Below are 17114 nucleotides of genomic sequence, written 5' to 3'. Positions count from 1 at the left end.
CTTTCTGACGTGTGCAGTGCCAACTCGTTTTGATTACAACATTTTCAAGCAGTTCACAGATGTGAGAATTCCTCTCTCTGTTTCCGTGTTTCTGTCTACACGTTGCACACACAGACGTACACCCACCCACACATACACACACACTCTGCCTTGCAACATTATTAGCCTACTGTACTACGAATCACATTTTTATACCAGGATGCATACGGTTTATACTACGACATAATGTCTAATACGTGTAGTACTGTAATACCAATTACATTTGAATTCTGCTGTGATTAGCAAAAGTAAACTGTTTGTTGATAGTATTTCAGACTTGTCCAATCACCTAATATGCATGATTGGTTCTGAAGCACACTTAACAAAGAGAATATCTAATGGAACTGTAGATGTCTACAAAGATCATCAAAGGTGACAGAATCTGGGGAACTGGCTGTGTGTGAGTTCTATAGACACACATGAACGCACACGCGCACACACACACGCTTGCGCCTCCCATCCCATAGGCAGAAACTCAAATAGGAAGTACCCGTGCTTCGAACTATTCAACGCTGGTCTGACCAATCGGAATCCACGCTTCAGGATTGTTTTGATCACGTGGACTGGGATATTTTCTGGGTAGCTTGCGGAAATAATCTAGATGCATAGACGGATACGGTGACTGAGTTTATAAGGAAGTGTATAGGAGATGTAGTACCCACTGTGACTATTAAAACCTCCCCTAACCAGAAACCGTGGATAGACGGCAGCATTCGCACAAACTGAAAGCGCGAACCACTGCATTTAACCATGGCAAGGTGACTGGTAATGTGGGAGAATATAAACAGTGTAGTTATTCATTGCAGGTTCTCATCTTCCATTTCTCCTTCTCCATGCTATCCTGTTGTGGGGTGACCAGTCCAAATCTCTCCGGGTGCTCATTGAAGCTGGTGCCGACGAGAGCTTTATGGACGCTACCCTGGTGTCGGAGCTCGGAATCCCCATACAACACCTCTCCATTCCCATGGACGTCAGAGCGATGGATAGGCGCTCTATTGGGCCAGACGGATTACCAGGACGTGTACTCTGAGCATGCGCTGACCAACTGACAAGTGTCGTCACTGACATTTTCAACCTGTCCCTGACTAAGTCTGTAATACCTACATGTTTCAAGCAGACCCCCACAGTCTCTGTGCCGAAGAACACCAAGGTAACCTGCCTAAATGACTACTGACTCATAACACTCACGTCTGTAGCCATGAAGTGCTTTGAAAGGCTGGTCATGGCTCACATCAACACCATTATCTCAGAAATGCTTGACCCACTCCAATTTGCATACTCCCCCCATCAGATCCACAGATGACGCAATCTCTATTGCACTCAACACCGCCCTTTCCCACCTTGACAAAAGGAACACCTATGTGAGAATGCTATTCATTGACTACAGCTCAGCGTTCAACACCATAGTGCCCTCAAAGCTCATCACTAAGCTAAGGACCCTGGGACTAAACACCTCCCTCTGACACTGGATCCTGGACTTCCTGACAGGCCACCCCCAGGTGGTAAGGGTAGGGAACAACACATCCGCCTCACTAATCCTCAACACTGGGGCCCCTCAAGGGTGCATGCTCAGTCCCCTCCTGTACTCCCTGTTTACTCATGACTGCATGGCCAGGCACGATTCCAACACCATCATTAAGTTTGCCGATAACACAACAGTGGTAGGCCTGATCACTGACAACGATGAGACAGCCTATAGGGAGGAGGTCAGAGACCTGGTCAAGACAAAGGAGATGATTTTGGACTACAGGAAAAGGAGGACCGAGCATGCCCCCATTCTCATCGACGGCGCTGTAGTGGAACAGGTTGAGAGCTTCATGTTCCTTGGTGTCCACATCACCAACAAACTATCATGTTCCAAACACATCAAGACAGTTGTGAAGAGGGCACGAAAAAGCCTATTCCCCCTCAGGAGACTGAAAAGATTTGGCATGTGTCCTCAGATCCTCAAAAGGTTCTACAGCTGCACCATCGAGAGCATCCTGACTGGTTGCATCACTGCCTGGTATGGCAACTGCTCGGCACTACAAAGGGAAGTGTGTACGGCCCAGTACATCACTGGGGCCAAGCTTCCTGCCATCCAGGACCTTAGAGGACCTCAAAGACTCCAGCCACCCTAGTCATAGACTGTTCTCTCTGCTACCGCAGGACAAGCAGTACCAGAGCGCCAAGTTGAGATCCAAAAGGCTTCTTAACAGCTTCTACCCCAAGCCATTAGACTCCTGAACAGCTAATCAAAGGGATACCCAGATCTCTCTTTTACGCTGCTACTATAATCTACGCATAGTCACTTTAACTCTACCTACATGTACATATTACCTCAACATTGACTCTGAACCGGTACCTCCTGTATATAGCCTTGCTTGGTATTTAACTGCTGCTGTTTAATTATTGGTTACTTTTATTTTATATTTTAATTTTTTTACTTATCTAATTTTTACTTAACAGGTTTTTTCTTAACTTAAAGCATTGTTGGTTAAGGGCTTGTAAGTCTGTTGAATTCGGCGCATGTGACAAATAACATTTGACTTGATTTGATTTATTGTCAGAGTCACCCACACTACGTTTCCCATTAAACTGAGAGTGTCAGGCAATCACAATGAGTCTATGCAGTTCCTGCTCATTGAATAACCTCAAGCGCCCGTGGTTTTGGGGTTTTCATGGCTCAAAAGGCACATTATGGGGTATTCCGAATGCACTGTATATAGTGTACAAGACAGATACTAACATCTGTGTCACACACACACACACACACACATACACACACACACACGATGCACTCGGTATGTTTGCTTTTCACTCACGCTTGCATGTTCGACCATATCCATCCATCACCTCAGCAGTATGTGATGGGAAGCTGTCCAAAAATACACACATGACGAGTTGCCAAAAAATCTCTCTTTCCCTACAGTAACAAGACTTTAGAAACACTATCCCACCATTATTATTTTACACCAATATTGACCTTACTCAACTCCTAAGACATGGAAGCGGACACAGCCTTGGAACTTAAGCTGCTTCAGGGTCACAGGTTTAAGCATCTGAAACCAAAGGTGTCAACTAAAAATAGTTAGTAAGTCTCCTAGCTGTCTATATTTTGACTGCACGTTACTAAGTGGCGTCAGAATATAGACAGCTAGGACAACACTGAGCATGGCAAAAGGTCACCGCACTCCAAGAGGAAAGGACCGACTAAGGGAGCATCTGGAGAGAAAGCAAGGGGGGACTCTCTGTAAAGAAATTCCTGTAATTTGTACAGTAAATTACTGGCAGCACAGATGCCAGTCAATTTATTTATTATTACAGGAGAGTAAAAAAGTTCATTATACTGTAATTGTAATTAATGATTGAATCATTGAGGGGAGATGAGGTTTGTATTTAACAGTATTTTAATGTAGTATTTTAATGTAATTACATGGGATTGGTGATAGACGTTTCGCTACTAGGTACTGTATTGTATTTGCTACTAGGTACTGCTGTTATATATTACAGCATATTGATGAATATTTGGTGTTTTGTATAACTTGCACTCCTAGAGGCCTTAACAAAGGCTTCCAAATTGGCAGTGACTACAGGGCAAAACAAACCAAGAGGACATGGCAACTCAACCAGTAAATATACAGCAAAACATTAATACATCACTTTATTGTAAAATCAGATTGTAAAATGTCAGGAATTGTTAACTGTGCACTGAACTCCCATGATGCATTGTTCTTTACAATACTTTACTGCAGAGGTGGGATCAAGTCATTGTTTTACAAGTCACAAGTAAGTCACAAGTAAGTCTCAAGTCTTAGCACTCAAGTCCCAAGTCAAGACAGGCAAGTCTGAGTGTCACGAATCCCGCCGAAGATGGTGCCTCTTCCTGTTCGGGTGGCGCTCGGCGGTCGTCGTCGCCGGCCTACTAGCTGCCACCGATCCCCTTTTCTGTTTCAGTTAGTTTTGTCTGATTAGTTGCACCTGTTTCTTGTTTGGGTTTTGTTTTGGGTTATTTAAACCCGGTAGGCCCACCGGCTTTTGTGCGGGCTTGTTTTTCTGTTATTGGTGTGTGAATATTTTGTGGATTTTATTTTTCCGAACAGTTTCGTTCTGTTTGTTGGACTGGGTCTTTATGCGCCCTTGTGTGTGTGGCGTGAGCTTCTCTCTGTTTTTGGAAATAAAAGATCCACATCTTTGAACTACCCTGCACTCTGCGCCTGACTCCTCCACCCTCTACTTCTAGAAGACCAGCAAGTCTCAAGTCCTAAACTTGGAGTTTCGAGTCCTAAACAAGTCATAATGTGCTCTTCACTAAATGTAATACCATTTCATATTCTTAACAAGAGTAATAGTTAGTATATTACATTCATGCAAATCATGAATGCTTTTAAAAATGTATATATATTTATTACTTTCCATATAAACTTTATATTTACATGGAAATACATGGGTAGCCATGAGAAAGACACCCCCCCCCCCCAATAGCGCTCGACTATCGAGGATCGCTATGGGGCACAATCGGGCGATGTAGGCTTGTATACAATCGCCCAACCTTAACACACACACACACACACACACACACATACATACACACACACACACACACACACACACACACACACCCTCTCTGTGTGTGGTTACAGTAGGCTGCCTAGCCAGTTGTAGCTCAATCTTGGGTGCAATGATCACGTTCCCGCACTGACTGACTGTGTGGAGGCTCATTGATTTAACGTGACGTTAGCCTACATGCTACACTAGCAAAGTTATAAATGATATAGCTGTCGGCTATATTAGCCACGACTTACCGTTCTTTGTGCAGCTTCAAATGTCGAACAAAGTTGGAAGTTGTTGCGCCTCCGTCTGTCATTTTCTTCCCGCATGTTTTGCAAGTTGCAACCCGTTTTGTGTTGATACAGCGTCGTCTTTATATCCCGCCGACGTTCCTCTGCACAGCCACGCGCAACTTTTTCTCAGCTGGCACAATTTGATTGGCTGCTGTCCGATTCAAACTATAATCCGTTAATTGAAGAGTTAATGTGCTGAACACTTTTTTTTAATGGCATCATTTTTTATATTTGGGCTTGGGGAGGGTATCAAGTCAGTTCGAGTCAAAAGGCTCAAGTTCAAGTTAAGTCACGAGTCATTGGTGTTAAAGTCAAAGTCGAGTTGCAAGTCATCATATTTGTGACTCAAGTCTGACTCGAGTCCAAGTCATGTGACTCGAGTCCACACCTCTGGTTTACTGTAATATATAATTCCCATAGCTAAATGTAATATTTATTCTGTGTAAATGTAAAGACATTTATTACAGTGCAAGCACACACACACACACACACAAACACACACACACACACATTTGACATTTGACACTTTTTTTATATAGGTTAGTGTCTGTGAAATTGTCCATGAATGACGTGATTCGGCAGAGTAACAAGTTAATGTCAGTGAGAATGACCATGAATGACACAATTAGATTGGGTAACAAGTACAGGTGTCTGAGAAAATGTATGTGATTGAGTTCTTAAAGGCACAAAGAGATGAGCATTTCTCAAGCTTCACTGGCTGCAGTAAACACACACACACACACACACAGTTGGATTAGCAGGGTGGAATTTCGTCTGGAGAATGTCAACTGTGATTTTCACAAAATGTTCCTCTAAGGTGCCCTTAACGAGTGTGAAGGAGCTCAAAGAAGCTGAAGAAAAGTCAAGTAGTTACTGCTGTCAACAGGGGGTGAGAGGGGGGGAAAGGGCTGTGTAAGTTAAGTTGGGGAGGAAAGGAGCACGCCCCCAAACTTCTCTCAAATGTCCTGCTATTTGTCGTCACAGAGGGTGCACGACAGGAAATACTTAGCTGTAAAAGCTGCATAAAAATCCTATATCAAGCTAAAGTAAAGGTACAGTTAAATCATATAACATACTGTTACTAGAGAATTCTAAGCATCGTCAGAGGCCAGTAACAACTAAACAGGCCAAGGAGGTGAAATGAACAGGGGAGGATGAACAGGATTCAGGAGAGGGAGGAAGAGAGGGAGAATAAAGACAAAGCAGAGAAAAGAGAAACTTCACAGAAATGAAATGCAGTGAGTAGATGATAAGTCTATTCCATGAGGGTCTAGATCAGGGGTACTCAACTCCTACCTTACGAGTACCGGAGCCTGATGGTTTTCTGTTCGACCTGATAATTAACTTCACAAACCTGGTATCCCTAGTCTAAATCAGTCCCTAATTAGAGGGGAACAATGAAAAAAAATACAGTGGAACTGGCTTTGAGGTCTAAAGTTGAGTTTGAGGGGTCTAGATACTTAATTGCATGTCTCCCAACAGGAGTGAAAGGTCTTAACCCCTACCTGTGGGACGGTTGAGCTAACGTAGGCTAATGTGATTAGCATGAGGTTGTAAGTAACAAAAACAATTCCCAGGACATAGACATATCTGAAAGCTTAAATTCTTGTTAATCTAACTGCACTGTCCAATTTACAGTAGCTATTACAGTGAAAGAATACCATGCTATTGTTTGAGGAGTGTGCACAATTATGATCTTTATTAATAAACCAATTAGGCACAGTTGGGCAGTCTTGATACAACATTTTGAACAAATATGCAATGGTTCATTGGATCAGTCTAAAACTTTGCACATACACTACTGCCAAATCTAAATTGCACCTGGTCTGGAATAATACATTATGACCTTACTCTTGCATTTCAAAGATGATGGTACAAAAAAAAATGTTTTATTCTTTGTATTATCTTTTACCAGATCTAATGTGTTATATTCTCCTACATTCATTTCACATTTCCACAAACTTATTAAAAGTGTTTCCTTTCAAATGGTATCAAGAAGATGCATATCCTTGCTTCAGGGCCTGAGCTACAGGCAGTTAGATTTGTGTATGTCATTTTAGGCAAAAATTGAAAACAAGGGTCCGATACTTAAGAGGTTTTAAACATGAGAAGGAGAGTCATGTCGCAAGCCACTGAGGTGATGTTATGCATGCAGGATCGTGGTCTTTTTTTGGGGTGACAGGTACCCTAGTGGTTAGAGTGTTGGACAAGTAAGCAAAGGGTTGCTGGTTTGAATACCTGAGTTGACAAGGTGAAAAATATGTCGATTTTCCCTTGAGCAAGGCACTTAACCCACATTTGCTCCAGGGGCGCTGTACTACTATGGCTGACCCTGCAAAACAACATATTTCACTGCACCTCTTCGGTGTACGTGGCACAACATGTTTTATTTATTTTACTAGAGAGAGAGTGAGAGAGAGAGAGAGAGAGGGAGAGGGAGAGAGAGAGAGAGAGAGAGAGAGAGAGAGAGAGAGAGAGAGAGAGAGAGAGAGATGAGTGAAGAACAGAGACTAACTAAGGTAAAGATAAAAATTGAAAGAAAGCTGGGACATAAAAGTGGCTGAGAGTAGGGGGATGAGCTTCAAGGGGGAAGGATGAGACAGGAGGTTAGGGGTGAGATGAGAGGGTCTGTTCTGTCTGAGGCAGTTAGGTCTTGGTTTACTTCCAGGAGAAACTAAGGGGCAGACCAGGGGGGAGTAAGGGGGAGATGAGGGGTGACCTTGACCTCGTCTTGTCTGAGCTGGTATGTTTTCACAGCGCAGGGGGCTGTGTGTGTGTGTGTGTGTGTGTGTGTGTGTGTGTGTGTGTGTGTGTGTGTGTGTGTGTGTGTGTCTGTGCGTGTGCCGTGCCATTACTGATAGCTCTAACAAGCCAAGGTAAGAGGTCAGACTGTAGAGTGGAAAAGGATGAAGGGGCTGTTAAAGGGACTTTAAGTCCACCACCTGCCTACACACACACACACACACACACACACACACACACACACACACACACACATACACACACACACACACACACACACACACACACACACACACACACACACACACACACACACACTTAAGGGTTAGGCTGATTATTACCAGACCTTGTTTAAACACCTCCCCTGTTACCCTCCCCAATAAAACACTATATTGACAGGCTAACCATGAGGGTTCTTAGCTGACATATGGAATTGTTTTAAGATGGTCATATGATGGACCATTTAGCTATTTAATTGTGAATTTTAGGACCACTTTAAGTATAAATATATACATATACATAAAACAACGATTTGATAAAATATCAAATTTGGCCTTTACTACTATAGCCCAGAAGAAGTGCATTGAATAACACATTCAAAATGGCAAAAAAGAGTGGAACAATAAATCATAAGAAATAAGGTTTTGGAGTTTCTGTCCTATATCTAGGAGATATAAGAAAGTTCAGGAAATATTTGTATTTTTTTTTTTACACATTTTTAACCCCTTTTTGGGGTAGGCACAAAACTACACAAAACTACCTTCACAGTTCCATTAATTTTTTAAGACCGGTACTGGTTACTTTCACAACGAGTCCCATGATCAGTGGCGGATTTTAGGTATAGGCGACATGGGCAGCCACCTGGGGCGGCACGGGGCACCTGGACAAAAAAATGCAGAATGATGACATTTGCGCAATCAGTTTTCTATCAGTCACGTCACAACAATGATATCATGTCACCGTGTGGGACTGTGGGTCAATTAACCTTGTTGGAGTTGGCGCCCTGATTCTAGTTTGTGAGCTAGAAAGGCTACTGCATGGTAAGGTCTCCCGCTCAGAAGTACAAGATGGGGAGGGTGGCGGGGGTAGGTTGACCTCAGGTCTCCCCACTGGAAGCCCGAGGTAGGGAGGTGGGGGTAGGTTGACCTCAGGTCTCCCCACTGGAAGCCCGAGGTAGGGAGGTGGGGGTAGGTTGACCTCAGGTCTCCCCACTGGAAGCCCGAGATAGGGAGGTGGGGGTAGGTTGACCTCAGGTCTCCCCACTGGAAGCCCGAGGTAGGGAGGTGGGGGTAGGTTGACCTCAGGTCTCCCCACTGGAAGCCCGAGGTAGGGAGGTGGGGGTAGGTTGACCTCAGGTCTCCCCACTGGAATCCCGAGGTAGGGGGAGCAGAGGGACCCACTGGAAGCCCGAGGTAGGGGGAGCAGAGGGACCCACTGGAAGCCCGAGGTAGGGGGAGCAGAGGGACCCACTGGAAGCCCGAGGTAGGGGGAGCAGAGGGACCCACTGGAAGCCCGAGGTGGGGGAGCAGAGGGACCCACTGGAAGCCCGAGGTAGGGAGGTGGGGGTAGGTTGACCTCAGGTCTCCCCACTGGAAGCCCGTGGTAGGGAGGTGGGGGTAGGTTGACCTCAGGTCTTCCCACTGGAAGCCCGAGGTAGGGAGGTGGGGGTAGGTTGACCTCAGGTCTCCCCACTGGAAGCCCGAGGTAGGGGGAGCAGAGGGACCCACTGGAAGCCCGAGGTAGGGAGGTGGGGGTAGGTTGACCTCAGGTCTCCCCACTGGAAGCCCGAGGTAGGGGGAGCAGAGGGAATCTATCAAATAGCGCACCTCTAAGGTTATACAGTACTAATGCAATTAGTCAAATCAGTCACACTACGACATGCTACCAAATAAACCACAATTAATTCATAATACTGTGAAAATATAGTTTCACAGACATGTTGTTGCATTTTTTTCTGGTTTGTGCGAAATCGTTAAGAATAATATAAAACCAGTCTGCACACCACCAAGGTGAATTGGTTTAGTCTTGACTCTTGGTTGACAGTGTTGGGGGATGGGTAATGTAGTCTTGACTCTTGGTTGACAGTGTTGGGCGATGGGTAATGTACTGATGCTCGAGTGCCAAATCAACACAAATTTGTTTCTGTCTTTGTTACTTCTTACATATATTTTTATATGTATATAGTTTTAAATGTTATGATTATTTATTTGTGTTAAAGGGGGTGTTCGCCCATACAAGCTACAACCGCCACTGCCCGTGACACTTGTGGGGGCCGTAGAGCAAAACAGAGAGCACCACCGTGCTCATGAGAATCACCCCTTTTCATAGAGAGGTCAAACCATTCAGACGTTATTGTGAGAACCATTTTTGGAATGTCTCATAATCTGACAAACACCGCTCTAGCTTTCACCACAGATGCATAAGTACACATAGGCAGATGCGGTATTTGATTGACTCACCGGTGTCAATCTAAACAACTTCCTGTGCTTCAAATGCATGAATGGTGTCACATGGCTTTTGTCCATTCATATATATAGTAATTAACTTGGAACACTACAGGTCTAATTTTTTTAAAACCTTTATTTAACTACTAAGAACAAATTCTTATTTTTAATGTATTTATTTTTAATTTTACCCCCTTTTCATGGCATCCAATTGTTAGTCTTGCCTCATCGCTACACTTCCCGTACAGGCAAGAGACGAGGCCATTCGTCCTCCGAAACACAACCTAACCAAGCCGCACTGCTTCTTAACACAGCCACACCAATGTGTTGGAGGAAACACTGTGCACCACGCGATGAGACAAGGATATCCCTACTGGCCAAACCCTCCCTAACGACGGACGCTAGGCCAATTGTGCCTCCTGGTCACAGCCAACTGCGACAGAGCCTGAGCGCGAACCTAGAGTGCGATGCAGTGCCCTAGACAACTGTGCCACCCGGGAGGCCTAAATTCTTATTTTTAATGACGGCCTAGGAACAGTAGGTAAACTGCCTTGTTCAGGGGCAGAACAACATATTTTTACCTTGTCGGCTCAGGGATTTGATCTTACAACCTTTCGGTTACAAGTCCAATGCTCTAACCCACTAGGCTACCCACCGCCCCACTTAAAAGACCAATGCAGACGTTTTTATCTCAACATCAAATCATTTCTGGGTAACAATTAAGTACCGTACTGTGATTGTTTTCAATTCAAATGGTAAAAAATAAACAAAAATAGCTTCTTAGCAAGAGCAATTTCTCAAGCAAGAACTGGAATAGGACTGACTGGGAAGGGGAAAACTGAAAATTAGCTGTTATTGGCAGAGAGGTTTGGAAGGCCAAAACTCCATCCTACCAAAACAGGTTGAAATTTCAGGGGGTCTTTTCAAACATCTCTTACATTAAAAGGAAATTATGATAATTTGCTCAATTTCACAGTGTTGTTCCAACCACATAGTGTGGAAATATATAAACACAGGGAAAAACACGTTTTTGACTGCACTTGACCTTTAAACAGCATTCTCCAAAAATCATAATGTACTGTAAGCCCCATCTCAGCACACACAGGCTAGACAGAAGAGGAGGACTTCTTAAACATAGATACATAGTGGGGTCCAGAATTATTGGATCCCTTAATAAAGATGAGCAAAAAAAACCTGTACAAATAAATTATACAAACACTGAGCTATAATATATGCTTACATTTTTATTTATTTGTATTTTATACTAATATAACTGCTCAAAGAAAGAGATTTTGTTTATAAGCAATAATAAGAAAAAATCTAAAAAAGATAGGGATCAAAATGATTGGATTCCCTGATTTCAATACTTCAGTACCCAGGCCTCCTGGGTGGTGCAGCTGTCTAAAGCACTGCATCGCAGTACTTGAGGCATCACTACAGACCCGGGTCCAAAGGGGTGCACAATTGGCCCAGAACCGTCCAGGTTAGGGGAGGGTTTGGCAAGGGGGGCTTTACATGGCTGATCGCGCTCTAGCGACTCCTTGTGGTGGGCTGGGCGCCTGCAGGCTGACCTCGTCGTCAATTGAACTGTGTTTCCTCTGACACATTGGTGCAGCTGGCTTCCAGGTTAAGCAGGTGGGTGTTAAGAAGAGCGGTTAGGTGGGTCATGTTTCGGAGGACACATGACTCAACCTTTGTTGGGGAGTTGCAGAGATGAGACAAGATCGTAATTGGATATCACAAAAAAGGGGGTAATATACTTATTTTAGTTATTTTTATAATCCAGCACCCTCCCCTTGTGAGTGCTTTTCTAAACTGTTTTATGAGATTGGAGAACACCCTGGGAGGGATTAGACCATGCCTCCATAAAGATTCTTTCCAGATCCTTGATATCATTTGTCTGCGCTTATGGACTGCCCTCTTCAATTCCAACCAGAGGTTTTCAATGGGGTTCAACTCCGGACACTGAGATGGCTATTGCAAACTTTTGATTTTGTGGTCAATTAAATATTTCTTTGTGGATTTTTATGTGTGCTTGGGTTTATTGTCTTGCTGGAAGATACACTTGCGGCCAAGTTTCAAACTCCTGGCAGAGACATCCAGGTTTTGGCTTAAATGTCCTGGTACTGGGTAAAGTTCATGCCATTGACTTTAACAAGGGTCCGAGGACCCCATAACAAAGAAAAACCCTGGGACCTAATCCCTCCCCAGACTAAGTGTAGGGTGACAGGGGAGAACAGCAAAGACAACTTTGAAGCCTTGAGGTGGACGTGCACCAGAATATATTGATAGTCCATATCGTAGAACTATCTCATGATAAGATACCAGACTAAAACAGAGAAAGTACAGGGTGATACACAGTGTGACTCCTGAACTTGTGAACTGAAACTCCTCTGCACCTAAACATGAACAAATGGTTCTCCTCAATGTGTCTCTTCAGTGCTTGAAGATAGGCGCAGTCAGGCCATGTTTTGACTAGTGCACCAGAGGCCCGTTGAAATCACACAGCTGATGATACGCAGACTTACATACAGTTCTCACACACACACACACACACACGTACACACAAACGCACACACACACGCACACACACACGCACACACACGCACACACAAAAGCGCGCACACACACACACACAGTAACCCTGTCAATGAAAATCTATCAATATACAAATGTGTCTGAAATACCTTTTATACTACAGTACATTAAAAACAGAATAATGCAACACCACTCTCCTGTGCATTAATGAACAATGCATTTGACAAAGACAAATTCTAGCAGATTCCCTTTGGATAATATGAAGATTTATTAAATACACATTAATATCACGGAAGTCTTGAGTGAAGCTGGTGGAATGTTCTGTCATAGCATCAGTTCTGTAGGCATAAATATTTGGGGAATAATCCCTCAGTGTTCATGTTATTTCTTCATATGAATATCTCCTTAGTTGCAGTGTGTGTTGCTCAAGACAGATCTAGAACAGGCATTTCTAACATGGGAGGTTTAACACACACACACACACACACACACACACACACACACACACACACACAAACACAAACCGTCATTTTGTTCTTCTAATAAATCACAAGCAGCTGTAGTTGCCATTGTAGCTCCGATGACTGAAATTCCATCCTCATCTCTCCTCTCTTCAACTTTGTAAGTTGATATGATCCACACATTTTAAAAGTTAGAAACTCTGGGGTTACGGTTTGTTTTGATAGACTGCTGTTTACTCTGTATTTTACTGGAAATTATAGCAGTAAAATTGTAATTACAGAACAATGACCAAACTATTACAACAGCATCTATATGTTTTAAATTAACCATCATTACATTATCATTACATCATATCATTACATGCCATTTCGTACCACAACTGGTATTTAAGTACTACAAAGTATTAATTGCTACCACATCATTTCTAATAAATACCAAGCAAAATACTGTAACATAAAGACATCCTGACACAGCCTACTGCTAACCAAACCCTTACGGTTCTCAGTTACCACCCTGGGAAGTCAGGGATAGTCACTGGGACTCAGCAAGTCATACATGCACACATACAAACATACACACACAGTCCAGCTACCCCTCCACAGTCAGGTTCAGTTTAACCTTTCATTCAGAAATGCCAGTACTCTCTGCCTCCTCGCTTCCTCTACATTCATCCTTCCATCCCTTCATTCCTCTATCCCTCCTCTACAAATTACATTAGTAAAGCTGGGGGGTGATGATTTACATCGCTGTGCTCTGGCAAGATTGAGAAACCAAACAGAGAGTTTTTGTGTGTGTGTGTGTGTGTGTGCGTGCGTGCGTGCGTGCGTGCGTGCGTGCGTGCGTGTGTGTGTGTGTGTGTGTGTGTGTGTGTGTGTGTGTGTGTGTGTGTGTGTGTGTGTGTGTGTGTGTGTGTGTGTGATCTCCTACCTGTTATTGTGATGTTGCTGTAGAGGTTGGAGAGCTGTTCTTTGAGGAGGACAAGCTGCATCTGAGCTGCCTTCTCTCTTTGCAGCTCCAGCATCATGTCAGGGTGGTTGGCCAGCTTACAGCCCCTCTGCTTGTCCAGGGCGATGTCACTACGCACTATGTCTGAGCATTGACACAGAGACCAAGAACGGGTCATGTAGTTTCATTGCGTACCACTTCTGGCAATATTGGATTGTTCCTTTCATGCTAATAAAGCTTGTTTGAATTCAAATTGAATGCTACAGAATAAGACTATAGGCCTACCAATGAACATGGACATAGATGATTTCAACTGTACCTAAAGTACATTTAAACATGTCAATACATTTTATAATCAAATTGGGAATACAACACAATAAATAAATATACAAAATGTGTGTTTAACATTTGCGTAAATTAATAATCAAATCCATAATGTCTAACTCACCATCTTCATAGTTTTTTAGGTAGTAATCTGGGCCGGGGCCTCTGAACTTGGCAAGGTTCTTCAAGTTGTGGAAGTGGAGGAAGTCAGTTCTCTTTCCTCCGAACCTCAGATAGGCTGGGGACAGACCTCGGGCTAGGGTTACCAAACGCTTGGAACTATACATGGAGACAGAGATCTGATAAGAATACGGTGCACAAATACATCGGAAATATTGATTAAACAATATTTTTTAATCAATTAGGCTCCGTGTCCAAACAAGCTGCATGAAAAACACAACATGACCATCATTGATTTCAGATCATGTACATACATACACAACTCTGAGAAGAAACGATTAACGTTATATTGAAAATAATTCCTGTAGTGGGTATGTCATTTCATTATCCAGCACTAGTGACATAGACTACTCAACAGAGGCTGAACACAAAACAATGACAACTTGATTTAAATGTGATATTTCTTGATAGCCCTGTGCATTCAGATTCAACAAAAGAAAACTAGACATGGAGCCAATTTAATTCATACAGAGAGTAGGTTTTAGTGGGTGTTTTTTAGATGTCACAAGGAAACATTTTATGATGGTGAGACTAGTATGCCCAGAATAATAAAAACATGTTCTACACTACAGTGTTACCAGATTACTGTCAAAGCTTTCCAGACTGGGCTTTCGAAACACTTTTTTACTATCACTCTCACTTATTGGTTTCACTTGAGAGAAAAGCTAGTGAACCCTACTAGTATTTACATGATAGTATTATAAGACATGACAGCTTTTCCATTACAACAGGACTTTTATGACCCTCTCAGTGCTGCTGTTAGCCAGCTATCAATAATAACTCCCACAGCTCCGGTTTAGAAAAATAGTTTTGGGTTAAGTATTCCACTCTACTGTTGTGTTACCAGACTGGACACAGAATAAACAACAGAAATATTATACTTTTCAACCAAAGCCACACTGTAATGTGTGCATATCATCAAGAGTGGACCACCAACAAAACAATGGAGCAAACTAATACATCACATGCCAATAGCACATGCTTTCTGTAGTAAAGGAATGCCATTCCATGAGAGCAACATTAGCCTACTTTTTAAACTTGATTTGAAGCTAGACATTATTTGTTTACAAAGTCTCCTTTGACCAAAAGCATGGAGCAAAAGAAGAGTTTTGTAGTAGGTCCATTTATAAGTCACGTTCTTCAAAATTAAGGGAATATTTCCCATTAATTGAAATTACTGGAAATTGCACAGTAGCTTTAAAATGTTGTGTTCAATTATATGTTGTGGGATTAGCACTTACCATATTGTGCTGTTTTTGTAGGCAGAATATAGGCCATGTTGTGATCATTTTAACCGATTCTTGCAGACTTGAATAAAGTGCCATTTTTATGACAATTATAGACAATTGTGGTAGTTAAATCGCCTAGCTTTGTATTATAATAATTGCCTATTTCTGTCTCTAAAATCCACCGACCTACCACAAAAACGAATTTATCCTATAGTATGGCCTTAGTGTGCTTGAACGCTGTGTTATCAGATCTGACGATCAGCAACGTTTACAGTAGGCATGGTTTAAATATTTATTCAAATAACGGTTTATATGAACTTGACCAGTACAGTTTAAGAAAATAAATATTGTAAAAACATTTCAGAAAATTAGCATTGAAATTGTGAGTGAATAGCCTACCTACATTTAGGAAGTTAGTGAAAAGTATGAACCAAAGTCAAGCAAAACAATATTGTTAAAAGGTTCATTGTTTGATCACATAGTGTGTTATTGTTATTATGAATATTATGAACATTAGGTATATTATTATATTATTGTGATGATTAGTATCATTATTATTATTATTGTTATTATCACAAAATTGATGCAGACAACATTTACTTGCTGAAGGATGAATATACAGCAACAACTAAATTGATATAGATCCATATGATTGAACGCGTTCATGTGGGAATAACACTTTTCATCTAGTTAACCCAGAATTACATTTTTGCTAAAATCCTGACCACAAAGTTCTCCACTGACTGGTAAAAGTTACATCTGGGAACTTTGCACAATAGCCGAAGCTGATTGGAAGCTGAAATGGTTTACTTCCAGGGCGATACATGCTGTGGCTCCAATAATATTTGAGTAGCCATTCCGACTGTTTTTCATTATTACAAACATGTCGATATCGAGTAGTAAACCCTGATGCTCTATAGAACTTGTAAAATGCCACGACCCCCTTTCTCTCCTCCCAAACAATAACAGTGGATGTTTCACTGGAAATAAGAAACCTCTGTTTACGGAAATTCTTCAAAGAGCCTCGTGTGCGCCATGTAGGCATACTTCTACCAATGTAAACTATTCCCTTCCATACCCAACATGCAACATTAACTATATATGATGAGCTCATATCACCTCTTTCCCTGTCATTCTCGTTCCCCTCTCTCTTCATTTCATATTAGCATTGTGTAGAACACAGAACCATTGACACGACTAAGACAGTGGCATTATATATGTAGACCTATTATTAACACCGCTATGTTAAAGAGATGTTTATGAATTAGGCTACATACTGTGTAAACTGATGCATTCATGCCACACGAGAATGACGCAGCATGTGTCAAAAGGTGTCTCAGCTGAAATGAGAAAATAGGCTACTAGTATGCACACCAATTGGTAAAGCT

The 17114-nt window shown here is 42.4% G+C and overlaps 1 protein-coding gene across 1 annotated transcript in view; it reads right to left on the bottom strand.

Moving 5' to 3' along the window:
* The window catches only part of LOC139381626 (inactive heparanase-2-like), a 116312-nt gene that overhangs the window by 98599 nt on the left and 599 nt on the right, over nt 1-17114 (bottom strand). Inside the window, exons 2-3 of the mRNA XM_071125291.1 lie at nt 14442-14596; nt 13976-14137 (exon numbers count right to left, since the gene is read on the bottom strand). Coding sequence (XP_070981392.1) covers nt 13976-14137; nt 14442-14596 — 317 coding nt within the window. The remainder of the gene's footprint in view (nt 1-13975; nt 14138-14441; nt 14597-17114) is intronic.

The sequence above is a fragment of the Oncorhynchus clarkii genome, chromosome 23 (assembly GCF_045791955.1).
Source record: "Oncorhynchus clarkii lewisi isolate Uvic-CL-2024 chromosome 23, UVic_Ocla_1.0, whole genome shotgun sequence".
NCBI lineage: Eukaryota > Metazoa > Chordata > Actinopteri > Salmoniformes > Salmonidae > Oncorhynchus > Oncorhynchus clarkii.
The sequence above is the reverse complement of the archived record's forward strand: the minus strand, read 5'-3'. Positions and strand labels throughout refer to the sequence as shown.